At 52.9% G+C, this 26,853-nt stretch overlaps 1 protein-coding gene and 1 pseudogene across 8 annotated transcripts; both read left to right on the top strand.

Moving 5' to 3' along the window:
- The first annotated feature begins 249 nt into the window (after positions 1-249).
- On the top strand, positions 250-25,650 carry MOK (MOK protein kinase). Of its 8 annotated transcripts, none has more exons than XM_036238710.1 (12): positions 250-481; positions 7,946-8,060; positions 13,794-13,883; positions 15,226-15,296; positions 18,792-18,870; positions 18,976-19,024; positions 20,658-20,836; positions 21,737-21,838; positions 22,634-22,807; positions 23,340-23,454; positions 24,915-25,106; positions 25,193-25,650. In XM_036238710.1, exons 1-12 carry the CDS (start codon positions 475-477, stop codon positions 25,271-25,273), a joined length of 1,254 nt encoding a protein of 417 aa, XP_036094603.1. In that variant the 5' UTR covers positions 250-474; the 3' UTR covers positions 25,274-25,650. The 8 variants fall into 8 exon arrangements, with proteins under 8 accessions (XP_036094603.1, XP_016021501.1, XP_036094602.1 ...); XM_016166015.2 differs by having other exon boundaries at positions 24,909-25,106; XM_036238709.1 differs by having other exon boundaries at positions 285-481; positions 20,661-20,836; positions 24,909-25,106.
- On the top strand, positions 9,996-10,114 carry LOC118600868 (annotated as a pseudogene).
- Positions 25,651-26,853: the final 1,203 nt, after the last annotated feature.

Genomic DNA, 26,853 nt, shown 5'->3' with positions numbered 1-26,853 from the left:
AACGTCAAAGAACAGGTGCCAGCCCAGTTAAAGTTCAGGGCTGTCATCCGTCAAGGCATTAGGCCCCCAATCGGTAAATTCTCAGGAGGGCTGGGAAAACCGCGATCCTGGCAAACGTCGCCTACACTCAGAGGCGGGGAATTGCTTACTGAGCGTGGCGAAGCACGTTGCTTAGCAACGAGACCGCGGAGGCGGGCCCCACTGCGCACGCGTACAGGTAAGGCCGGCGGTCACGGGCCGTCCGTTTTGCGCACGCGCGGGAGGCGGCTTCTGCGCGTTCAGGGCTTGACGGTTGCTAGGGTGACAGGGATACAACATGGCGGCCGGGTCCTAACGCTCTCGGACGAGGGACCGCCGCGGAGGTCCTAGTTCGGGACCCTGCCTCGGAGGCGTGGAAGCCAAGGGCTCCCCTTTCTGCCCCTTTCTCCCCCGTCCAGTACCGGGGAGGGGTTGTCGCCGGCTTCCGCATCCAGGATGAAGAGTGAGCGGGGCCGGGGAGGGGCGGCCACGCGAGGGCGACGGCGGGAGCTGGACGGCCGGGCCCGGGGGCGGCCGGAGGGGCCGGCGGGCCTGGGGTCCCGGCCTCGTCGCCCTGCCGCGGGCGCTCGGGACCCCGAACCTCCCGGGGCCGTCAGAAGCCGGCGCCCCCGGGCAGCTCGAGGGGTTCGGGGCTGGTGCGACGGCGTCGGCCCGCGTCGCGTCGAGGCAGGTTTGGCTGCGCGGCTGCAGGGGCGTCCGGGGGGCCGAGTGCGCATGTGACGCTTTTCTAACGCGGGGTTGGACCCGAGCGTCTTCTGGAACGTTCGGAGGTAATGCGACGTCGTAAGGGCGTCGGTGGAGCGGACAGATCGAGAGGGGAGCTGGGCAGTCGAATTTTTATCGCAACTATTTTATAGGCATTTTGAAACAACCATTTAGTGAAATGGAGAGTGTTCCTGGAAGTTGGGCAGTGAGGTGCTCAGCCCAGAAAATATAATGGCTAAAATACGTGCCCGTTGTAATGGGTACAGCATTACTTGGTTGAATCTGTGGACTTTTTTTTTTTTTTAAACGTTACTGTAGAGATAAAATTGACATTTATGGTGGTAAGTCAGAGGTGCAAAAAAATTCCAACTTCCTATGGTGCGGAAAGATTAAATTATTTTAGATGTAATTATAATGTTAAATTGGCTTCATAGTCTAATTGTCAATTGATAATTGTATAGAGCATAAATTGTGTGACAGAGATATTTAAAATAATCAATTCATCTCATTCTCCGTTCACAAGGCATTCTTATTTTCTCTTTTTGAATATTATTTACCTGTTTGTCTTTTTCATTAATGCACCCAAAGCTGTGATTGGAATACAAGGTCTACAAAAAGCTTCACACTTTTGCTTATAGTGTGAACTTACGTACGCATATTTTTTACTCTATTCCTTTTTTGCGTCCCAACTATTTACTTTGACCATTTTCGAAGCTACAGAAACGTTGCGGGAAGAGTCCCTTGGATTTTTATAAACCCTTCATCAGATGCCACGTTTCGCTTTCTGCTGGCTGCTCGCTCACTTGGGCTCTGGCATTTTCTCTCTAAGTTATGTATTTATTTTCACTGAACCTTTTGAGAGTTGGTTGTAGAAATCATGACATCTCACCAGTAATAATTCAGCAAGTATCTGCTAAGAACAAGGACATTTTTATACACCACCACAGTAAAAATAACATGTTGATACAATGCTGTTAATGGGTTCGCAGTCTATATTTCAGATTTTCTCATTTATCCCAATGACATTGATTACAGGCGTTTTTATTTTTTTTCCAGGATCCTGTCAAAAATTACAAACTGCATCATTGTTGTCGTATTTCTTGGGTCTTCTTTAATTTGGCAGTGTCCTGACTTTGTGTTTTTCATGACGATTTTCAAGAATCCAGGCCACATGTTTTGTGGAGCGTTTCCCAGTTTGGATTTGTCTGATTGTTGCCTTATGATTAGTTTTGGTGTAAATATTTTTGCCAGTGATACGTCCGAGGTGATACTGTGTCATCGTCAGTGTGTCCCATCTGGAGTGGGATGTCGGTGTGCCTTGGTTTTGGTGAAGTTAGGCTTGATCGTTTGATCATTCTGTTGATTCACTCTTGCCTCATAGACCCTTCGTACCCCTCTGCTAGAGTCAACCATTTTTACCAGTTTCCTATGTGTGTATATATATATGCACGTATAAACGTGTATCTATACATTTATATATGTGTCTCTCCCCCCTTTTTTAAACACTAATGTCAGCATTTTGTAAATATATATAGACACACATATAAACACTTGCATTTTATTACTTATATCTTTTAAACTTCCGAGTTTTTTACATGGTAGGTACGATTTGATATGTTCTTTCAGATGGCCGTTTTGGTAGTTTTCAATTACTTGGTCTAGTGGTACATCTCTAGACTCTCTTCTCCCTTAAAATCCAGAACGAGAACTGGTGTAACCTATTGTCCTCCAGGTTTGAGTCCTGATCATTCATTAAATATTTAACAAATAGTTAACAGTGGAGAGACTATCCCAGAACAGGAAGTCACAGGGACAGAGTCATGGAAGTAGAATGAACAGGGAGAATGAAGAATGGTGGAATTGGACTCATTGCTTGAGGTCAGTGATTGGGGCTGGGAATACTGGTTATGCTGGTCTGTATTTTAGGGTTTTCTAGATGTCTCTTATTGGTTTTCTAGGCAATGCCCAAGTGTCTGGGGACACGGGAGCATTCTGTGGGTCATGCCTGCTGCCTCCTCTTCGTTTGGCATCACTGTAAGGAGTAACACAGTGAAGTTGTTAAGACCCTGGGCTTTGGAGCCAGGCAGGCGTGGCAGCCTCTGGCAGATGACTGACCTTTCTTTTCTTAAGCTGGTTTTCTTCACTGTTTCAGTTATTTATTGCAATGTAACAAGTCACCCCAACTTGGTGGCTTAACATAAAAACAATCATTATTCTTATGTTTCCATGGGTTGCCTGGACACAAGTAGGCAGGTCTCACTCGGAGTCTCTTACGGGTCGCAGTCAGGTTGTGGTTGGAGGTAGAGACACCTCATAAGTGCACTCACTCGTGTGTCTGGTGGTTGGTGCTGGTTGTCCGCTGGGATCCCCGGCTGGGCTGCCAGCCAGAGCACCGGGATTTCTCACAGCGTGGCAGTTGGGTCCTGAGGGCGAGCATCCCAAGAGGTCGAGAAGGAAGCAGCAATACTGGTCTGACCTTGCCTCAGAAATGGCAGAGAGCCATGGCTGCACCTCCCAGACCTGGGGAGAGGGAACAGAGACCCCGCCTCCTGATGGAGGAGTGGCAAAGACCCAAGGTCAGATGGGCCTTGGGGTGGGATCTCTAGAGGCCACCGGCTTTGGAAAATAAAATCTGCTACACTCATTTTAAATAGGAAGAATAATACCTATTCTATAGGTTTGTTTAAAGGAGTAAATGAGGTAACCTTCGCAAAGCTCATAGCATAGCGGCTAGTACATGGTAAATGGAGAATGAATTATTTGTTATTCCAGAGGATGGAAGGCAGGGGTATAAAAGGTGGAAGAATGACAGACATCAGACAGATCCTTACTTTGTCTGATCTAGTGGGAGTAAGAATTTTTTTTCTATCTGAACTTTTTAATGGATTATTCAAAACATACCTATAAAAAGAAAAAAAAAACCTACATGTTCTGAAGACAGTTATAGTTTGCTGTTATCTTACAGTGATAATTTAAAAAATCATTTGTTGTAATTGCTGTGAGGTTTAAGCTTTGTCCCTTATTACTGTCTTTTTATAGAATCGAAGTTGCGAGGTACCTCAAATAATCTCGTTCCATTCTCTTTTTCCTGGTGGCATACCACCTTCTGTTTTTATAAACAGGTGCATCAACTAACGTGTTTTCTCTAAATTAAAACAAAAATATATTGGCTTTGAGAAATTCAAACAGTGGAATGTTTTGAGTAATTCTCAGGACCTTTCCTCACCTGGCAAAGTCGGTCCTGGTTAACGTTAGGTGGACTTATGTAAATTTTCTGTGCATGTTTTCTGTGTATACGTACATATACATACATACATACATTTATCCCTTAAATAGATACCCCAAACTAAATGGGGTTATATTAAGTATATTGTACTGCAGCTTGCTAGGGTGATGCTTAGATGAAGATGTTTGAACAAAGATTTTTTAGTAATTCTTCATGTGGCCTCCCATTCCTTACTGAGTTAAAGGGTGCAATTTAAATTTAAAAATTTTAAGAGTTTATAAATAATTTAATGTCCTTTCATGTTGTTCGGTAATTCAGGTCATAATTTTCCTCAGTACACCATGTAATTAATCATACAGACCTCTTCATTGAAGGTTCTTGACCTCATTTCAGCAATTTGGTTTGAATTAATCTCTTGAAGAGAGTGGAAATTAGAAGCTGAATCCTCTTCCTTGCAAGTTTATTTGAGACTTGTTCTCTGTACACAGTAATTAGCCTCCCCCAATTCTTGTCATCCCTCAGCGGGCCACGCAGCCACACAACCCCACAGCTCCAAGGCCTATCACCTGTCTTGATTAAGATCTTTAGAAGCAATGCTTGAATACAGATGTTTGCACTTGAGCTTGACAAGTTTCTCAAAAAAGTGAAATTGACCTCCACTTTCATGGTTAAGTAAGGATCAAATTCCACTTAAACTAGCCTTCATTTAATAAAAGTGAATAGAATCTTAATATGAATGGTCTCATTTATTTTCTTTTTTCCACCCTTTTCATACAGCTGTAATTAAGTCCTCTCTGTCTTGAGTCTGAGTGGGTAGGTCGTGTTTTTTTGGTGACTGCTGTTTTCATTCCTATCAGTGTGGGGCCGGGTTTTTTTTTTTTTTTTTAACCAGCACAGCTCTGTGCCCTGCACAGCTTTGTGGGGACCTTGGTGTTTCTTGTCTAACTTTAAAGGCCTGTGAAAATACGCTGGGTCCCGTTGGAGAGAATAGAAAGGTACTTTTCCTAGGCGTTCCTCTGTGGGGGTGCTTCTCTTTTTCCCTCTCCTGCTCTTCATCCTTGTTTTATACCCAGACCTTCTGTCCACTGAAAGAGCCCTGGGGGTGAGTCTGTGTCCGCCACAGCCATCTCCAGGGCCGCAGGTCGCACTTATTGCTGGCTGGCCATGACGGTCTGGAGGCAGCCTGGAGTGTTGGCACACACTCAGCACTGATTTATACATTAAAGCGTACAGTTGACTTTTGTCCAAGGAAGTCCGCCTAACTTAATTTACCTGTGCCGAAACACAAGTTGGAGTTTGTTAGGTAAAGTTCCCCCTTCTTCTCTTCTCAAATCTGAATTCTTCAGTCCATAGCCTGACTTTCAGTAACTGGCCTTCATCCTGGTGAGCTGTCTGTCCCTCTAAACTGCTATTATAGTGTTAAGATAGTTCATGTTAAGCTCACGTTTCTGTTGGCAGTTAGCCAACGGGTTCACTGAGTTCTTAAAGTTCTTGAGAATGCCCACGCCCACACCACACACATTTTTAGTAATACATTCATTGTGAGCATTGAAAACTACAGAAAAGTACAGTGAGGAAATGAAATCACCATCAGTCCTACCCAGACACAGTGTTATGGAACTGGAGGGGTTCGCAGCTTGGGGTGTTCTATTTAAGAGCAGGAGGTGGATCTCGCATTAAAATGTGTCGCTGGGCTCACTTCTGGATCTTCCTTCTTTGTGACTTCCTTCATTGACCATCAGCTTTAAAAGGCCATTCCCATTTGATGGGCCGTATATGAATGCGTTTTCTTTTAGTTAGAGTTCCCCTGTGGCCCCTGCAGTCCCCTCCCCTACTCCTGGCCCCAGGGGTCACTGATGTGCTTTCTCTTTTCTAGAGTTTCGTATAAATGCAATGTAGCCATGTTTATGTAACTGTATGTGGTCTTTTGAGTCTGGCCTCTTTTGTTTAGCTTGATGCTTTTGAGGTTCATGCGTGTGGTGGCATGTGTCAGGGGTTCTGTCCTTTTCATTGCTGAGTTGTGTTCTGTTGCATGTATGTATTAATTTATCTGTTCAGTTAGGGAACGTTTGGGTTGTTTCCGTTGTTTGGCTACTGTGACTAATCCTGCTGTGAACAGTCACGTACAAGCCTGTGTGGAAATACGTTTTCATTTATCTAGGGTAGTTCCTGGCAGTGGAATTGCCGGGTTGTATGGTAAGTGTATATCTAACTTTATAAGAAAACTGCAGACTGTTTTCTGAAGCGACTGTTCCATTTTTCATTCCCATTATCCATACATGTGAGATCCATTCACCCCACATCTTCGTCAACACTTGGCATTTTCGGTCTTCTTAGTTTTAGCCACTTTAGTGGCTGTGCTTTAACTCTAGTTTTGAGAGACAGTTGTTCCCGCTTTGTTAAGTGACTGTCTCGCGTCGTGAAAGGCAGGAGGCTGCGGCTCAGTCAGCGCAGGCGTTGTCAGGGAGTGTCGCGTGACCCGATCGCCTGATGGATGGGCTGTGTCCGAGCTTTGACAGTGACCGGATCAGGAGAGACCAAGCAGGTTACCTGCGAGGGCTCTGCCGCGCACAGCTGGGGTTTGTGCCTCGCTGTGCCCCTGCCACGGAACCAGTCCCTGTGTCACTGTCACTGGCAGTGGGCCCCAAGTTCTGCCTTTCTTAGGGGCCTCGTCGGGTGAGACAGATATTCTGGAAGATCCATCACCGAGGTCAGCGCTCTCAGGAGTGCATTTGCGTGACTTCATCCATGTCCTCTTGGTGGTGGTCTGCTCGTGGGAGGCAGCAGGGGCAGTGTGGTCAGGAAGGGGCTTCTGGAGTGAGGTGCCCTGGTGTTACGCCCTGCCCTTCCGCGGATGGCCTTGGGAAGGCTGCTTAACCTCTCTGTGTCTCTGTTCTTCGTTTGTAAGGTGGGGTAAAGGGGTACCCGTTGCATGTTGAGATGATTAAATGAACAGTGGTACCTGACACCTAGCTCAGATCTTGGTGTTTAGTAAACACTGTTCTCCAGTAAAAGGAACAAGAGCTCCTTGGAGAAACGGCTGATCCCAGGACTGAGACAGGAAATACACAAGCTTTGGTAGTGCCAGGAAGTGAGAAAGTACTGAAAACAAACAAATCCCTTATCGATGGGGACATTTCAAGGGGACACAGGAGCCAATTGAAAGTGCTCTCAGTGGCCAAAGCTGGAGCAATTTAGGCGACAAAAGTAGTATTAGATTTTCTCAAAATATAAGATAAATATCCATGCGTCCATACAAATATAAACGATTGAATAAGTAAATGGGAGAATAGACCAACCTCCCTTGTTGAAGAGTGCCAGCCAACCCACGTAGGTGCCACCACGCCAAAACCATAACGAGACTGCAGAACAGCCTTCACTGGACGGCACCTGAGGTCTGGCTGAACCGAAGTCCTACAACTGGGGACATACATAGTGGCCACCTCGAGACCGGCAGGAGGGGCAGAGACGTAAAACGGCCCAGTCCCACACCCGCGTGTGGTGGAGGAGAGTCAGGAGGGCTGTCTTGGCTGCAGAGCCCCCTCCCCTCCCCGAGGACCGAGGGGTCCCAGCCCCACACCAGGCTCCCCAGCCCGGAGTTCGGTACTGGGAGGAGAAGGCCCCACAGTCTCTGGCTGAGTGAGGAGGGTGGCAGGAGTTGCAGACGTTGCTCTTAAAAGGCCCGCGCCTTCTGCTTCTCAACTCCGGTGGGGTCACTGAGCCTCTCATCCCAGGCAGGATCCGGATCCCGGTTCCCAGCTATGGAGCGGGCAGTGTAGACTGGAAGGAGCAGGTGCTTGTCGCCAAAACACAAAGTGAGGAGGGCACTGAACCTTAGCAAGAGGAGAAACGAGCCTCGATGTGTGTACATGTGCTCTTGGGTCATCTTACCGACAAAGACGCTTGCTCTCTGGAAACGTGTACAAAATACATGCAAAAGTAAAATTTTCTTTTTATAATTGTTTTTATTTATAGGCTACAAAGCAATTGGCAAAATAGGAGAGGGAACATTTTCTGAAGTGATGAAGATGCAGAGCCTGAGAGATGGAAACTACTATGCATGTAAACAAATGAAACAGCACTTCGAAAGGTAGGTGGTCAGACACATTTGAGACTAAATGCAGACACAGGTTTCAATCAATAAAGGCAACTTACTGTTAGTGGGAAGAATGTATTCATGCAATAATCTGCAGGATACAATCAGATTTCTTTGGGTAGTGAGGATTATGGACTAATTTGCTATTAGTCATTCTGGATTTTATTTTTGTCCCAGTTTACTGTATTATCAATGATTAATCATCACAAAAACTTAAATTGTAAAAGGATGCCTCACCTTAAGCAGTCTGTGTTCCTGAAAGGTATGTGTGTGTTGGACTTTGATAAATGAAACTTTAAATATATTAGCGGTCCTTGTGGTTTAATTAATTGTGACTCAGTTAATGTATTGAAAAATAATTTCCAAATAGGGTTGGAGAAATTTATTCCCTGGGAGTGGTCAGTTGCCAGTTGTGGAGAGGGGGCGTCTCTCGATCAGCCCCCAGGGGACCGCTGTGCTTCCCCTCAGGGCAGCCTCGTAGAGTCCTGGAGTTCGCAGCCTGACCAGATCACGTCAGCATCGTACTCGGAATGACCGGGTCAGAGCTGGCCGCCCTGCACCTGTTAAGCTTTTCAGTAAAGCGGTTTGGAGCTCAGCGGTTTTTTTGTTTGTTTGTTTGTTTTGTTTTTTGTTTTTTTTAATATCAAAGGGATTGAAACCTCTAAATATCTAAAGCACGTTTTTTTAAAGCCTCCTTGACTCCCCCATATAGATGTAGGGCTTTTGAAAGTGTTTAGGGGTAGGAACCTTGATTTCAAGCTCTTAGTATGAAAAATCGTTTCTCAGATCAGGGAGTATAGGACAGTTAATGGCGCCAAAGAGTCTGGAGGACAGTCACGTCACCCTCATGCCGTCCCCACGGGATGGTGGGAATCATCGCTGTTCTGCACATGAGGACAGGTGCTTAGAGAGGTGAAGTAATTTGATAATTGTCACTCTGGGTCACTCGGTGGGCGGAGCCACATTTGAATCCAGATTCCTCGTTCCTCTCTGCACGAAGCACATGGTCATTTTAGCTACCACCGTCCAAACTCTTCCGCTTTTGTCTGTTCTGTCTCTTCTGCTTTCGTTTTTCTCCCCTCCCCCACTCCATCTTTACCCCGAAACTCCTCGCAACGGAGAATGCGATGCGAGTGTACTGCTTTTCCTGTACCTGAAAAGCAGACGTCCTCAAACGGCTCCCTTGGGGGAACGCACCGTCAGCCCGGAGTGGCCGAGAAAGGACGACGGTCAGCAGCAGGCTGCGAGGCGTTTGCAGGAGTCCCTGTCAGGTCCCACCGTCGGGTCGGGGCGTGGGGGGGATGTATTCACAGACGGTAGGACTTGCCGTCTGTTATTTTGGTGACGAGACCAGTATAACAAGTGGACTGGACCCAGAGCCTACAGACCTCAAGCACTTGCGAGGTCGTTGCCGTGTCGGAATGATGCACATGCGCGGCCACCCTGGAGCCAGTGTCAAGGCCCCATCTGATCTCAGGTGCGCCCTCAGGAAGGTCGAGATGCCTGGAACACGTTTTAGAAGTGTTTCCATCAAGATCAGGATGCGTCAGGGGCAGGGACACTCGGCGGACGTGCAGAAGCACCTCCGTGGAACCTCCGTCCCTCGGGAGAATGTCCATTAAGCAAGGGGTGTGGTTTCCAGTGGTGACACGCCCCGACACCCCGGAAGTGCAGCCCTCCTGCGCCCCAGCCCGGCCTTGTCCTGACGAGCGGCTTGAGGACCAAACCGGGGAGGACGGGAAAGTGGCCGGCAGGCGGCCTCGCTGCTGCGTGCGTCGGGGTTTGACGGTCACAGATCACACTCTTCGCCTTCACTGTAAGAGAGGTTGATTAGTGTCTTGCTTCTAAAGAATAGAAAACAAAAAAGGAAAGATAGTAACTCTACAGCAAGAAGCCTGCAAGATACCGCCCTAACTGAATGGTGAAAAGTTCTGCGGCCACGCCACCCCGAACAGGCCCGATCCCGTCTGACCTCAGAAGCTAAGCAGGGTCAGGCCTGGTTAGTACTTGGATGGGAGACCACCTAGCAAGACCAGGTGCAGTAGGCGTTTCAAAAATAAAAGAAAGAAAAGAAACACCATGGAGAGTGTGGCTGCTGGTGCTCGCTGAGGTGACGGACGGGAAGGTGTCCCCTCGTGGTCCTCCCCCCACAGACCTGCAGCCCGAGGACACATCAGACGAGCCCAGTGGAGGGGCCGTCTACAAAATATCTGCCCAGGACTCCTCGGAGCTGTCCAGGTCATGGAAAACAAAGGACAGCCGTGTAACTGTCACGCACGGAGGTGGCCAAGGGGACGACCGAACTGCGGTGTGCCGTCCTTGATCCTGGAAGAGAACAAGACCTTGGCGGAAGATGGGAGACCGTCATCGTGTCTGGTTAACCGCATTCGTGCGGGTGCTAGCTTTCCGCTCTGATCAGCGCTGCGCACGAGGTTGACGCGAGGGGCAGCTGGCGAAGGGGACCCCTGTGCCGCCCGCCAGCTCTTCTCATGGTCGAAAGCGGTTCGAGAATGAACAGTAAAAGCAAGTCAGAACAAACACAAACAACCCGAGAAGATCCGGAGTGACTCGTGCTGCTCATAAGCTTCTTCCATTGCTACAGGTATTGCTAATATTCATGAATTATAGGAAGAAATTACTGTATAGTTGCTTCTAGGAAGATAACGGCTTTGGTCCCCCTTCTAGGAGTGAGATCGCTAACAACTCATTGCATGTCCAGTGTCACTGGGATTTGATCCACAAGTTTAATGCTGTTCTTCGGTTCTGTTTCTGTTTTTTAACCATGAAAACATAGTTTCTGGCCTTTAGAGTTTGGAGCATCTGTCATCGTTATTAAACAGTTTGGTCTTGTTCACTTGAAGAATGCTTTCAGGTTCCTTTCGGAGGCCGTTGCTGCCCCGCTCCTCGGTGCCCAGGCGAGTGCTCGGGGTCCCCCTGCACAGTGCGGGCGGAGTGAGGGACTCGAAGTGGGGGCGGCAAAGTCACGCGGGGCCCGCGGCCGGGCGCCGCCGACGCCCACCCCCTCCAGTTTGACTCCCACCCTCCCTCCGCTTTTGCAGAAAGGGAGATCGTAGCTTTCTGTCGTCTGCGCTCGGCCTCTCTTCGGCATGTCCTCCCACCTGGTCGCGGCAGAGGCACGCAGTTCGTGAGAGCCTTTCGCTCCCGCGAGTGTCCCGTGTCCTCTATAGAAATAGTACGAGGACGTGGAATGAGTCGCGATGTTCGCGGGCTCCACCCTCGCGTCGCGCGGCAGCCAGGTGAGCGCGCAGGGCGGGCCGCTCGGACGCCATCCGGCCGCACGTCCACTTCCTGTCACGTGGCCCGGTCCCGCACTCCCCCCGCTCCGCAGTTTCCGTGTGTGCGCAGCGGGGAGAACCGGGGCGCCGCGTGAACCCCGTAGGCCCGCGTGAGGGTTCAGCAGGGGGGCGGCACGCGGCAGCGGATCGGCCCGGCAGGGACAGCGCGGGGCAGCAGGGCCGGAGACGGGGTCGGAACGGGAGGGAGTAGCAGGGGTGCCGAGCAGGAGTCCAGCGAGCGCTCGCTGCGCGGCCGCCGCCCGGCCAGCCCCTGGGCAGCGGCGCCCTCCGTCGGCTTAGGGACCGCGCTTCAGACACAGCCGTCCGACCCTGCCCGGCGTCGCCCAGCCGCAGGCGGCGGAGCCCCGGGTGCGGGTCCTTGCTTCCTGGCAACTCCCGCTCTCCTGTGAAACTTGCGGGAGTGTTCATTCGTAAATGTTTGGCATGACTCACCGGCGAGAGCATCTGGGTCTAGAAGTCTTCTTTGTGGGGAGCCCCCCCACCCCCGTCCCGAGACGTCACTGCTGCATCGTTCATGCGGGTGAAAAGCTGGGAACGAGGAAGTAGTGGAGCGCGGGATACGTGGTCCGTCCGCAGCCCGGAACAGGGAAGAATCTAATAGAACTATGCCAAATAATTTGGATTTTTGTAAAATTTTAAAAAAGTTATTGACATATAATTTATATATCATTTACACACCATAAAATCTACCCATTGTGAGTGAGTTTTAGGAAATTTTTACAGCCGTGCAACTGTCGCCATCACCTGTGAGGAGGCTTTTGGTAGCAAATCCTACTTCTTTGATAAACAGGACTATTTTGATTTTCAGTTTTACTTTACATCAGGTTCGATAATTATGTTTATCCAGGAACTGACCATTTAATCTGAGTCGTCATATTCTCATTGACGTACAGTTGTTCATCATGCTTCCTTGTTGTCTTTTTAGTATCGAACTGTAGCGATAGCTTTTCTTTTGTTCTTCATACTGGTCCGTGGTGGTGGTGGTGGTGGTGGTGGTGGTGGTGGTGGTGGTGGTGGTGGTGTTTGATGTCGTCTGTTTTCTTTGCTGCTCTTGCTTAGGGGTTTATCGGTTTCATTACTCTTCTCAGGGAACCAGCTTTGGGCACTGTAAACTTTCTCTGTTGTGTGCCTATTTTCTGTTTCCTTGAATTCTACTCTTTTTATTATTGTTTTTCTTTACTTACTTTGGGTTTAATGTAACTCTTCTTACTCCACTTTCTTAAGGTGAACGCAAACCCTTGACTTTAACCGTTTCTTCCTTTCCAACATAAGCACTTGAAGAAGCCGAGAAGGCACCTCTCAGCTGCTCCCTCCGAGCTGTGCTGCGCCTTCTTCATTACATGGTTGACGTGTTTTCCAGTTTCCCTTGACTCCTCTTTACCCGTGGGGTATGGACAGGCGTGTTGCTTAGTTTGCAAGTCCTCAGGGCTTTTCTAGGTAGCTTTCTCTTAGTGATTTCTGATGCACGTCCATGTGCGCAAAGGACATGCCCTGTAGGGCCTTCAGTCTTGTGATAGGCATGGAGATTTACCTTCGGGTCCAGCATACTGTTCATCTGAATGAGCATTCCTGAGATTCTTGAAAAGCATGTCCTGACACTCAGACTTAGCCCTTCTTACAGATTAGGCTCCCGTTTGTTGGCTAGCATGAGAGAGACTTAAAACACTCGGCCATGTCGATTTAAAACAATAATATACTGTCGGTATAACCACTCTTTGAATAACCTGATAAAATGCTGAGCTACACTATATACTAAAAGTTAGTGAAACAATTTCACCAGTTCAAAGAAAGAAGACCATTCCCACAACCTCTTCCTTTTCCGTGGGAGGGTCTGTCTGGAGGAAGGGCTGCCTCAGGCCGTTGGCCTGGTACACTTGTGTTGGCCTTATTTTGGTTGAGGACGCTGTGTCAGGCAGAGCAGTCTGCTTAAAGAAAAGCCTGCAGTAAGACACACCTGCGAGAACACCTGTCATCAGGTGAAGGAAATGGAAACAATGTAGAGCCTTTATTAGGCAAGAGAAGGAAGGGTGGGTCTGTTTGTGGAAATTTAAAGTGCTTATTTTTAAATGGTATTTACATTGCTGGGTTAGTTCCCATAAACTGATTAAAGGACATTGTAATGTCTGTGTCTGTGTTTGTTAATTATAAAAGAAACTACCAAGGTATTCTTTCAGGAGCTTGGATGGTAAAAATTTGAATATTTGTCCAAAGCTATATAAGAACCTGATTTTTATAAGACAATGCAGAAACACAATATGCTTAATTTCAATTGCTAATGGGAGAAATAAAACCTGATTAACTTGCTTGAAATATTTGTTTTTCGGTTGTGATACTAAATAATGATTTAATGACCCTAATTTTGAAGTTGACCTAAATTATAAATTAGTTATTTATTTTTACCTACACATAGTATTGAGCAAGTGAACAATCTGCGGGAGATACAAGCACTGAGGCGCCTGAACCCCCACCCAAACATTCTTACGTTGCACGAAGTGGTTTTGTAAGTATATTCGGGCTTTTAAAATTACCTAAATTTGATGATAATGATGAAATCTCTTTTTAAGAAAGAAAACCATGGTAGACATTTTAGATATTTGTTCTGTAGCTCGGAGAATAATGATTTTATCTTACGTGACATATTTATTTGGACAGTGTGTGCCCAGTTTCTAAGATGGAATGCCTTCCTGTGGGGGACTCGATGTGACAGAAGTGCACACGAGTCACAGTGGCAGCTCTTGGCGCCGAGGCTCAAGTGTGAGGGTCAGCCCCTGGGGGAGGCACCGCTGTCGCCTCTCGGGGACTGCGCTAGCTTCTCCTTGCCAGGCGCCCTGTGACTGCAGTGGTTTTGGGGGGTTCATTTCTGTTCCAAACATAGAACGGTTTTCGTAAGGTTTACGTCCTGATCAGGAAGGCAGGATCCTGCTGGCCGCTGTGCACTGCCCACTGTGCACCGCACTCGGGGACTCTGAGCCGGGCAGCACGTGCTGGGCCCGAGGAGGCCGGTGGCAGGTGAGCTGGCTTCGCCACAGTGCCCAGCCCAGCCGAGGACCCGGCCTCCCGCAACCGCTGTGTGTCAGGCTCTCCTCAGGGTGAACGGTTTTATACTTGGAAGGAACTGTCTTGTCACAGCTGTGTGGCCTCCAGGCCTGCGGCGTCCCGAGCCGTCTGGGCCGGGTCCAGAGACCGCGGCCTGCATGTCACGCTCAGCACTGCCCGTGCTACGGTGCCCCTCGCGCACTTTACGAACGCTTCTGTCCAGACTCGCACAGCGGGGCACCCTGAGCCGGGGCTAGGGCGACACACGCTGCCCTGCCTGGCGCTCGGGGATCCCTTTAAAGGCCGTGACCTCCGGAGAAGCTGGCGGCGCAGCCAGAGGCCCTGACCCACTGTGCGCGGCCCGGGCGTTGCCCTGGGTGACGTCACACGTCTCTCCCTTTTCTCTGACTGGTTTTGGATTCCGTTCACCCCACTGTAACGTGTCCCCATTACACGGGAGTAATTTAGGTGAATTAAAACTAAAATTGCAGTCACAGGGCATGAGGTAAATTCCTCTGTTTGTCCTGCTTAGCCGAGTCCCAGCCTCATTTCTTCTCTCTCCTGAGAGTTCATGTTATATTTTCAAGCTACGTGTCTTCAAAAAACGGGGGAGGGAGGGTTTTACTGTTACTTTAAATTAGTTTTACCTGAAATATTGATTTAAAATTAAAACTTCTGTTTCAATCATTCTGTTTGGGTCTCTGATGTTGGAAGTGCTTCATTTTTACCAGAAATGTTTACAAATGAATTAAATATTTGATTATATTTTTTGATTAAGACACGAAAAAACCTGCTTTCTTCTTCAGTGACAGAAAATCTGGTTCTCTTGCGTTAATATGTGAACTTATGGACATGAATATTTATGAGCTAATACGAGGTACGTGGAATAATTTGAAAGCTAATCTAAGATCTTCTTTTAGAGCTTGTAGTTAACACATACTTTGTTTTAGTTCTCAAAATCATCAGTCTCTTTAGCCCAGTGGTTACGTGTAAATGTGCAGTGCCGAGGGACATTCTGTCATCTCATCCGCTCAGGACACAGCCGAGCATGAGAAGTAGCGCCACCAGGCCATCAGAGTGGCCAGTGATGTGGATGGGGACGGTGCAGAGGACAGCAGGGCCTGCCCGGGCCTTTCCCCCGCGGGTCTCTCTGGGCAGAGGCTGTGCAGCCAGGCCTGTCCCTCGCCAAGGCCGCTGTTCTGCACTCTGCTGCCCATCGGCCTTCCGTTCTGTGCCTTGAAGTAAGGCGGGGCTTCCCCCCCATGTAATCCTCGGGCGAGAGGGAACCACCTCCCATCTGGACCCTGACAAAGCCCCCTGTATCAGAGGGTGCTCATTCAGTCACTTTCTTTTGAACAATGGGCCCTGTTTGGGGAAGCCTGGTAGCCCGGGCCAACCTCAGTGAGGGCTGAGGAGGCTTCCTGAGGTCATTCACCAGAGGGGAACAGAGAAAAGGAGGCAGAGGGCTGGCCCACATTCAGCAACTGTCCTCGGGGGTGTGACCTCACAGTTGTGTTAGTTGTCAGCACAAATGAGCCTTGCAGATATCACCGAGGAAGCAGTGCAGGAAGTGTTATGTTTTACAGGTCACATTATGCCTGTCGGACAAACGAAAAAAAAAAAAATCAGCCCCTTAACATCATGTGAGTGACTGCTCATAGCTTGGAATAGAATTTTAGTGACAGCGTCATAGATGATTTAAAATCTGCTACATCATCTCAGACGATTCAGGCCAACCCGAAGATGAGGCGCTGTGGACTTCCAAAGCTACTCCTGTGTCGGAGGTGGCACGGGTGCCGGAGGTGCACGAGAAGACTGCGGATTGGGCTGTGTTCAGGAGGCGGGAGCGCGGGGAGCAGCCTGGTATCAGACGCGCCTTACGTGTGATTTAAAAAATGCAGTGAATTACTGAGAAAAGCAATAGACTAGGCTCGTTTTTCTACATCCATGAAAGTTGGTGTAAAACTTTTGATCGAAAAGCTTTTGGATCTTCTTGGGAAAACAGGAGATTGCCTTACATCTGGGAATGTAGGGCATTTCTTAGAAGTTACAGGCCTCGTGTGTTTTATTCATAGGTAAGCCCCTCACTCAGGTTTAGTATTGTTTTAAGTGCATTCTGGTTTCTTGGTTGAAGACCTATTAAAAATAGAGCTTCTAGAACTTGGCGCAGTAGCGATAACAGAAAGTGACCAGGACTCGGGTCTGGTCACCTTTCCCGAGCGGTCCCGTGCGCAGGACGCAGGCCACGTCGGGACCCCACGCTGCAGGGCAACTGAAGCCACTTGGCTTTTAGCCGGGCGTGCCACGGGGCCTGGGGTGGCCGTGCGGGGAGCTGCCCGTCAGATTGCGTCCCTGACGGGGGTGTTTGTGTGGTGCGCTGCACGCAGGGCTCTGGCCGCGTCGCAGAGGCGCCTGCCCTTTCACGACTTTCACAACGCCGTGGCGGGCCCCGCCCTCCCGCTCAGCCGGCTGAGCATCCTGGCTTTGTGGCGGGCTGCTGGCCGTGTCCCCGCCCCCGTCGGTGCCCGGGTGCTCCCGCCGCCCGCCGCCCGCCGCCTGTTCGTCTCATGCGCTCTGCCTGGCACAGGTCTGCTGCTTCGTCGTTTGTCCTGGCAGCCGGGCCCCGTCAGCCCCGTCGCTGGTGCCCCGAGTGCCCGGCACTGTCCCCAGCACTGTCCCCGTGTGGCACCGGTGTCGGCTGCCTGCGTGACGTGCTTGCACGGGGGGTGCCGCAGTCAGACTGCTTTCCCCGCAGGGAGCCAGGCCGCTCGGCTCGCTGGGCAGGGGAGGGCGCCCGCTGGGAAACCCCGGGCCTCCTGCAGCGAGCCCAGCCAGGGAAGTTCTGATCAGGAGGCCATCGCTGACTGCCTCAGGGCCACGGGCACCCCTGCCCTCTCCCCGCTCCCCCCCTCCCCACCACGCCCCTCCTCCTCTCCCCGCAGGCTTGGCCGCCCAGGCCCTGGGGCCTCAGCAGGGGCCCCGGCCCAGAAACCCCAGCCCCAGGCCGCCTTCTGGAGTGCGGGTGTTTCAGGTGGGGCTGGCCTGGTCACCTGAGGGTGGCCCCGTCCTTGAGTGTCGCCCGTGCCGAATGGGAGCAGGGTGCTGCGTCTGACTCCCCCTCCGCTGGCCACGGCCTCGAACCTCTCTCAGAACGAGGCTCTCCCTTGGAAAATGCCGTGGCGTGCGTGTGCAGCAAGGCCAGGCACAGGCCTGGGACGGGGGCCCTGTGGGAAGGGGTGTGTCACGGCGCAGGCCACACTGCCAGCGTGTTCACTCCGTGAGTACCGACGGCGACGCCAGGGGTTATCATCGTGTTCACGTGTAGTTTTCACCTGACGGGCGCTGTGCGTGACATTCTTTAGAATCTTAATGAGACTGTGGTAAAAGTTAACGTGAAACAGTTAACATGGCCAGGATGGTGAAAACAGACAGGGGCGCCTGGCTCCGCCAGCAGCTTCGCCTCAGGCCGGGGTGCTCAGGGCGGGCGCGGGGATTGCCGGGTCCTAAGTCCTCAGGGCCACCAGTAGGTCAGGGGTACCCAGGATGAAAGGAAGGGCGGGTCCGAAGAGGGCTCCTGTCCTGGGGACTGAGGCAGCCCAGAAACGCAGGACCAAAAATGTGAGATGAGCTATGTGCTCTGGAGTGGGAAGTGGTTTTTCTGAATTGTCAGGTGAGAATGATCATCCTGTAGATTTAAAACTCAATAGCTTAAAACACACACCTTTGAAATTAAAATCAAGTGAAAAGTGACATCTTCCTAACCGGGGTAACTGACCCTGGAGTGTAGTAAGAGTTTTAGATCATCCTACGAAGCTGCAGGGAGGCAGGTGGGGTCGCAGGGTGGGGCCAGGCGATCTCTGCCTCTGTCAGGGACAGTGGGCTGTGAGGTCAAAGCCGCCCCTGGCCTTCTGGGATGCAAACAAGGTGCTTCTGCTGAACCGTGACCTGCCCCCTGTGGAATGGAGACCCCCACTGAGACAGGAGCCCAGGAAAACACTGGGTTCACACGCGAGCCCTGACGGTTCAGGCAGCGCTTTGAAGGAGGGCATCCTGGGGGAGCCCCACTCCCTGCCCCCGGGGCCCAAGCTAGGTTTGTCAGACCGGCCGCGCGCATGGCCCTCACCGCTGCCGTCCTCGCCGCCATCGGAACGCGGGTGCTGTGCGGCCGCAGGTGACATGGAGCCAGGACGCAGAACTCGAAACGCTTTCGTAGGTGTACTTCATGCTTCCTGTACAACGACTTCAGAGTATTTTTCACAGAGGAAGTTAGATTTTCATACATCATTAAATAAGAACGGATTCTATTTTTGATTTCAAAAAAGGGGATAAGTGCCATTGATGACCATATTTGGCTGTTTCCTTGATCGCCCAGGGAGAAGACACCCATTATCAGAAAAAAAGATCATGTGCTACATGTACCAGTTATGCAGATCCCTCGATCACATGCACAGGTAACGCTCGGAGACGCGGCGTGAACTTTCCGTGAAATTGCAACATGAAAGAGTTTGGGTGAATGAGGTACAATTAATTCTATCTTTTTTTTATGTTGAATGCAGAAATGGAATATTTCACAGAGACGTAAAACCGGAAAATATTTTAATAAGGGTAAGGACTTTTATATGAAAAATTGATCTCAGAATAAAACTTTTCACTGGATACACTTTCAGTCCCAGATAGCTGGACAACAGGTTTGCTATAGTTTTTTTTTCTTCCCGTTTGGAAAATTTTTTTATTTAATGTCATTAACATAACCATACATCTAAAAGAAAATAGTCTTAGGCACCCTTCTCATACTGTCTACAAAAACAAGGTCCATATCATTCCAAACACTCTAAATGTAAAAATGGAAGAATCAGAATTTGAGCCGGGGTCCGTCTCACTCCAAAGCCACGTAAACTACATAGTCAAAGTGCACAGCTCGAAAAGTTTCGGCATATACATTCACCCGCGAACCCATCATCACAAGCAGGTTAATGAACACGTTCATCACCCCCAAAAGTACCTTCCCACTCCTCGGCAATCCCTCCCTCCCCATTCCTTGCCCCAAGGCAAAAGCTGACTGACTTTCTGTCATTATAGAATTAGTTTGCATTTTCTAGGATATTCTCTAAATGGAATTAGGTAGTTTGTACTCTTTCTTGGCCTGGCTTCTTTGACTCAGCATCATTACGTGGGGGCTTGGCCATGTCTTGTGGGCGCGCCACATCTGTCGGAATTATCCCACAGTTCTGGAAGTTCTGTCGTGTTTCTGCCATTCTTTTTTTCACTTTGCATCTCAGTTTGGGGAGTTTCTGTTGGCATATCTTCCAGCTCCCTGACTCTTTCCTGGGCTGTGTTTAGTGCATTGATGAGCCCGTGAAAGTCTTTTTTTTTTCTGTTAGTGTTTTTTTTTTTTTAATTTCTAGTGTTTTCTTTTGATTCTTTATCTTAGAGTTATTGCTCTGCTTACATTTCCCTGAACTTGCATGTTTACTTTTTTCATTAGAGCCCTTAACAAATTAATCACACCTATTTTAAATTCCCTGTCTGATAATTCTAAAATTCTAACAAACGTGCCGTACCTGAATCTGGTTCTGAGGCTTGCTTTGTCTCTTCAGCCTGTGTTCTTCTGGCCTTTAATGTGCGTTATAATTTTTGTTGCGCGCTCATGTGATGTATCGGGTGATGGGAACAGAGGCAAAGGCCAGTGGAGTGAGGTTTTTTGATAATCGGGCTGAGAGATATGCCGTGTTTAACGTTCACTGTAGCTGCAGCTTCCAGAGGCTTCTAAGTCGTTGACAGCTTGTATTTTATTACCTGAATGTGAGAGGTAAAGAAAACGGAAGAAATATCCTAAGCCCTGTCTTCCTGGTCTGTCTGACGAGCTCCACAGAGCCCAGGGGAGCGAGCCGGCCCTGAGCGGCGACAGGAAGTGTGGGCCTGACAGGCGTGGGACTGTGGTGGAAATCCATTTGTAGACTCACGCCGCTGCTTAAAATTTTCCAGTATTGGTCGGCATTTGGAAGTATTTGTAAAATGTAAGTGGAATGCTTGTAAGCATGTTCCACTGAATAGAAACACCACTTCCTCACCTGTCGGAGGCACTGTCGGGTGCTTAGAAAGCCAGTCGTTTGTAGTTTACAGGTGGTTTAGGTGCCAGTAATTTTCCTTTCAGTGCATAAATATTTGAAATGCTCGTATTACAACAGCAGCTCGATGAGATGTCATTTGTCCCTGCTTCTCTGCCGTCTCTCTGCAGCAGGATGTCCTGAAATTAGGGGACTTTGGGTCCTGCCGGAGTGTGTGCTCCACACAGCCGTACACAGAATACATCTCCACCCGCTGGTACCGGGCCCCGGAGTGCCTGCTCACCGACGGCTTCTACAGCTACAAGATGGACCTTTGGAGCGCGGGCTGTGTGTTCTTCGAGATTGCCAGGTAGAGCTGAGGCCGGCCTGGCATCTGCGGACCCCCACTTCGGTGCTGGTGTCCTGAGGGGGTGACGGGGAGGCTTCACGCCAGCCCTCTCTTTACAGTGCAGATTTTACAGTCATTCTGCTGCCGTGACTCTCTCAAATGTAACAGAAAATGTGCTTTTTGCCAAACACTTTTCCTTGCTCGCTGGTCATGGAGAACAGATGGCCAGCAGTTACTTCTTCCCTCGTGGCCCCCCGGGCCCTGGGTGGCAGGACTAGCGGGGGGTGGGCTTCACTTGGCTTCATCAATCGAATGGCTGATGACCGAATACAAAGGTGCCAGCTGCCACCTGTGGGGCCCGCCCTGGGGAGGTGAGTGGTCCCTGAGAGGCACAGCTGTATCAGGGTGCTCTGGCCGCAGGCGTGAGGATGAGCCCCCGTCCAGCATGGCTGGGCTCTAGAAGGCCCTCGTCCGCACCGTCCTCCTGGCCCCCCACCCTAGCCTTTGGGCTTCACCTCTGGAGGAAGCAGTGGGCTGAGGAGAAGGGTGGAGGTGAGCAGGGCGTCCGGTTGAAGACGCCCGGGTAGGGGTGGGCGGCACCCTCCAGCTCACAGTGGCTCGCTAAGGATGGGTGTGGGGCCCAGGCCTCCTCGCCCACCTGCTCAGCTGGCTGCTTCATAAGGCCAGACACCTGTGCGCATCTGGACACACTTTCCTTTGATTCGAGATCATGCGTCTTGATATGTGACTTATTTTTGGAAAGCTGAGTGGCAATTTCACTAAAGCTAAAAGTGCCAAGTGACAGTCCTTCCTCCTGTGCTAACCCCCTTGAATTAGCTTGGAAGGGCGTTAGAAGACTTGGGTGTTAACCAGCCAGCATGAGAGGGCCTGTCCTAACAGCCCCTTGTCACTCCTGTCCAGTCTGCAGCCCCTCTTCCCCGGAGCCAACGAGCTGGACCAGATCGCAAAAATCCACGAGGTCATCGGCACACCTGCTGAGAAGACCCTCATCAAGTTCAAACAGTAAGTGGACTCGCCCCTGCGCGGGCGGTAGCGGGAGGGAGCCGAGGCAGGGCCAGGCTGCGCCTCTGTGGCCTTGGGGCTGTGCGTTCGGGGGCACCCCAGCGCCCCGAGAGAGGTGCCCCCCTCCAGCATCACAGTCGAGTGCCTGCCGTCTCGCTGAGGGCCTGGCGGCCACATTTGTCACCTGAGTATTTACATGGGACTTAAGAGGCCCCGGCACAGGCTCTGCTCAGTGAGGACTTGGTGCAGTTGCCACCCGGCATTGCTGGTGACACTGACCCCTGAGCAGGACTTTGCTGTGGTCAAAGAGGAAGCCGTGGTGGGGAGTTGGAGGTTTGCAGGGGGCCCCGTGGGCCGGGGGCGCGTGAGGTGATGACAGCTATTTCGGGGTTTTTTTTAAACCTTGTGTCATTCTCAGGTTCGAGGTGATATTAGCCTTTGAGGAAAAGCTGTTTTCTTACACTTACACCATAACAAATTGTACCCCCCACTTTTTGAAAAAAGAGACCTCTTTAGGGCAGCCTTGGTTCGCAGCAAAACTGAGCAGGAAGTCCGCAGACCCCCGCGCAGCGCCCGGCCCCGCATGCCCCGGGCTCGCTGCCGGCACCTGCTCCATCGCTGGGCTCGTCTCGGCCCCTGGAGCCACCCTGGGCAGCGCGTCCCAGGGCGTGGATGGGCGGCCGGGCCCCTTAGGTGGTCAAGTGCCCCTCAGCGCAGCCCGTGGAGTCGGCGGTGGACCAGCCAGGAGCCCTAACGACAGCGTGACCGTTTATTATCGTTGGGCTTTTAATACAGGTCGAGAGCTATGAGTTTTGATTTTCCTTTTAAAAAGGGGTCAGGAATACCTCTACTGACAGCCAATCTGTCCCCACAATGCCTCTCTCTCCTGCACGCCATGGTGGCCTACGACCCGGACGAGAGGGTCAGCGCGCAGCAGGCCCTGCAGCACCCCTGTTTCCGGGAGCTCAGGTAGCTCGGCGGGGTGCGGATGGGGGGCCGGTGACTGGGCGGGGGGTGCCTGGCGAGGGGGGGGGGCTGGTGCCTGAGCTGGGGTGCAGGTGGGGGGCTGGGGACAGCTCCCTCTGCTCCACGCCGCGGTGCCCCCCAGGACACCTCCTTGGAGGCCGAGTGGGTGTGCGCAGGGCGTGGGGAGCCCAGGCTCCTCGTTAGGAGCGCCCCGCAGTGGCACTGCAGAGAACTTGCTGGCAGGCCCGCGAGCACATGGGTGCGCCTGGCATTGGACGCGCAGGCCCGAGGGGGTGTCATTCCACCCAGTCACCCACTCCCACGTGTGCGGCCGCAGGGTGACAAGTGACCCAAACCTCCAGCCACTGGGCAGGGCCGTGCCCGCGGTTCCCAAAGCCGTCTCTGCCCCCGGCCCAGACACCGTCAGGCTGACACAGAAGGGGACCAAAGGCCCCTCCTGGTAGTTCACGTGGAGAAGGGGCCACGATGGCAGGCCGTGGGTCCTCAGTGGGGCGCCCTCCTCTCTCCCCCTTAGGGCACCCGGGAGGCAGGCTCTGGGCAGCCACAGAAAAGCTTTCTTCCCAGAGAACCCGGTGGCTCCGGAACTCCTCAGTGACAAGTGGCAGATTGCAAAGGAGGGCAGAAAGCAGGTACCCCCGGACCAGTGAGCGGGACACGGGTGGGCTGCCGTAGCGGGGACCGGACGCCCTCGGGCAGCCCGTTTCTGATTAGGACGCCACCTGTGAGGGCCCCGTCAGCGAGGCCTGTCACCCTGCCACTGTGCCAGGGCACGGCCCCATTTACCAGGACGCGGGGAGCCTGGCTCCACCCCGTTAGCCAAGGGTCATCGGCAGCATCCTGCGGGCAGGCCAGACGAGGGAGGCGGGGCTTCGAGGGAGGCGGGGCTTCTCGGCTCCGTGCGCCTCGCGGGCGTCAGCGCCTGTGCCCTCAGGCCTCCTCTGGGCCACAGAGAAGCGAGTGAGGGGCGCGGTGGGGGTGCCGTCTCCCCGGCCGCAGCCCACCCGCCCAGCAGGCCTCAGACGAGCGCCCTCCCCCCCCCCCCCTGCCTCGGCCCAGACGCTGCCGGTGTCCACTTCCCGTGCTCAACACGCGCTCTGCCCCACCGGCTCCGCGGTCCCGGGCACTCCACGCCCGGGGGTGACCGTGCCCGCCCGGCATGCGTTCTCGTCCCTCCCGGCCTGTGCTGAGCGTCACTACGCGCCAGCAGCCGGGGACGCAGCTCTGCCTGCTGGGAAGCTGCCTGCCGGCGCCCCGCACCCCTAGGTCTGCCCGACGGCCCCGCCGGGATTTCCGGAAGGCACGCCTGCCCGCACGCCGTCTCCCGTGCTCCCAGACTTGCTCCCCTCCCCTCGCCTTCCAAGGCCGCAGGAGCCCCCCTCAGCCGCCTGGGCCCCAGACTGGACACCCCTCCCCCGGCTGCTCCCCTGCTCAGCCTCCGCTCCCAACTGGCCAGATGCTTGTCTGGCCGCCTCACCCCGGCCCCTCCCGAGGCCGCACCTGCAGCCAGAGCCTCGGCCCATGCTTGTCCGTGAGGGCTGCACAGGCGGCCTTGTCGCTTCGTGGGCCACGTGGTCTCCGTCCCAACCGCCTGCTCTTTGCTGCGGTGCCTAAGTGGACGTACAACCAGGGACACTGAGTGGTGAATTTAACGTAATTTTCCCATGCCATGGAAAACATTTCAACTACTGAAGAAGGTAGCAATCATTCTTAGCTCGCCGGCCGCGGGGGAGCAGGTGGCAGGCAGATTCGGCTGACCTTAGGGAGTCTGAGCAGGAGGGGTCCCCACGGCCCGGGCCCTCGGGGCGGTGCCCTCGCTGTCACTGCACAGCCTCCCCCAGGCCGGTCCAGCCGGCCCAGTGGGCACCGGGGGCAGGACTCCGCACGAGGGCCCGGCCTCCCGCTGTGGGACCCTCGTGAGCGGCCGACTCGGCTCCGGGAGGCAGGGCGCTGTGTGTGCCGGGTAGTCACACCTCACCGTCAAGACGCTGCGTGAGGCAAGGGTGGCACCAAGGGGCCTCCTGTTTTCCCTAAGATTAGTGGCGGAGACACCTGGTAGCTCAGCTGAACTGTGTTTTGTTTCAAGCGACAGCTCCTAAAGCAAGAGGGGGACCGTCCGAAGCGACAAGGACTGGCCTGCCTGACGGAACTGCCCAAGCTGAAGCTCTCAGGCGTGGCCCAGCTGTCGTACTCCAGCCCGGCACTCCAGTCGGTGTTCGGACCAGGCGGGAAAGGCCAGGTCCCGGTGCTGAGACCCCTGAAGTGTGTGGGCGTGAGCCAGAAGGTAGCCGGCCTCCCCACCAGCTGCCCTGAGCGCTGCGCGCACGGTTACCGCAGCCGCGACTGAGCGTCTGCCCCTCTCTCTGCCAGATGGAGCCGCAGAAGGAGCCGCAGCCCAGCCTGAAGCCGTGCCGCCTGCCCGCCATCGGAAGGAAGCGCGGCGGGTGCTGAGCAGCTCGCGCCCGTCACCTCGCAGCGTCACGCAGCGCGCCTGGCCAGCCCGTCGCCGCGGACGTGGGTGGGGGGCTCCGGGCCCAGGCCTGGTGCTGTCCCCGTGAGGCCCGGTGTCCTCTACGTCCGGAGAGCAGCCAGGCCGTGTGTTCCCCTCCAACCCCGTTGTTCCAGGGTTTTATTTCACTTTCGTAACAAAAATGGGAGGCAGGAAATATTTTATAATTTTTTATACGAACCCAAACAGAAATTAGAGTTTCTATTATGCCGTCAGGCTTGGATTCGTGGCAGGCCCCGCGCGCCGTCCCCCACCGTGTGACCACAGATGATGCTGACGTTCATTAAAGGACGAGGCGTCATTACAGTATTTCCTTTCACGTCGTGAGTCAACCGTGTTCTCTGTTTTAACCCACGTGGACACATCGGGGGAGCTGATCTCGGTGGGAAGCTGGGTGTCGCCTCCTGTTTCACCCGAGAAGCCACTGAGGAGTGAACACAAGCTGTGCTGGTGGCCTGGGGGACCCCCGGGGGAGCCGCCACGGCCAGGCGGCTCCGAGCAGGAGGGCAGGTCAGAGCCACGTGGGTTCACCCCCGCGAGGGGACAGCGCTGCTGCCACTGGGCTGCGGGGGGCCGAGCTCTTTCTGGGGTGGCGACAAGGTGGGCACTAAAGGAAGCCTGTCGCCTGGAGGTGGGACGGGGGTGTTGTGGGGGGCGGGGCTCCTGGGAGCGCAGGGCCTTTGTTGGCCGCGGGGCAGGGGCCCCGACCGAGACCTTTCTGTGGAGCGGAGCCCGGTCAACGGGTGTGGCTGCGGCTGCTCATCCGCTCCAGTTCTCAAGGCTGGGGGCGCTTCCCCGTTTCCTGTTCACCTCGTTCCCTTTTTGAAGACAGATCTGGGACACTCCTCCGTATGCTCTCCGGAGGCCGCTGTCTCTGGCCCACCCAGCAGGTGGTGAGGCAGAACCAGGAGTGGCAGCGTGGCTGGGGGGTGGGCAGGCCGGCTGGGACCGTTTCATGGGGCTGAGGGGTGGCCGTGAGCAGAGGCAGGAGGGCTGCGTGGGGCAGAGGAGCCCAAGGAGGGCAGGAATGTGGCCGTGGTGACGTTCAGAGCCGGGTGCACCCAGGGCAGGGTCGGTAACAGCTTCCTTTCAAGCCCACCCACGTCACTGGTGGGGCCCTGAGGGAGGCCCCGCTGCGGACAGGGTGTTGGGGGGCAGGAGAGGCGCCGTCCTGCCTCTGCAGACGGCCTGGGGCCCCGGGTCACGTGGGAGTGCAGACGGTGTCACAGACGGGAAGGGGCTGGAGACAGGTGGAGCTGTGGCCCAGTGGCGAGAAGGGACCCAGATGCCCGAGCAGGCGAGAGCGGGTGCTCGGCCAAGGGGGGACCTGGCCCTCTGAGTCCCCAAAGGGGCGGCGGCTGGCTGAAAGGGCACACTGCTGTCCTCGGGGACTGGCCCTAGGCACGTTTAAGACGTAACAGGTATTCGTGCAGTTAGGAAAATTGTTGCTCCCTGTAAGTGCATAAAATCCGGAGAGGAAATCCTTAAAATTTTTCTGCGTACCTTTTTGAGAGAGCGAGCC

This window comes from Rousettus aegyptiacus, unplaced genomic scaffold (assembly GCF_014176215.1).
Source record: "Rousettus aegyptiacus isolate mRouAeg1 unplaced genomic scaffold, mRouAeg1.p scaffold_m13_p_3, whole genome shotgun sequence".
Classification (NCBI taxonomy): domain Eukaryota; kingdom Metazoa; phylum Chordata; class Mammalia; order Chiroptera; family Pteropodidae; genus Rousettus; species Rousettus aegyptiacus.
The sequence above is the reverse complement of the archived record's forward strand: the minus strand, read 5'-3'. Positions and strand labels throughout refer to the sequence as shown.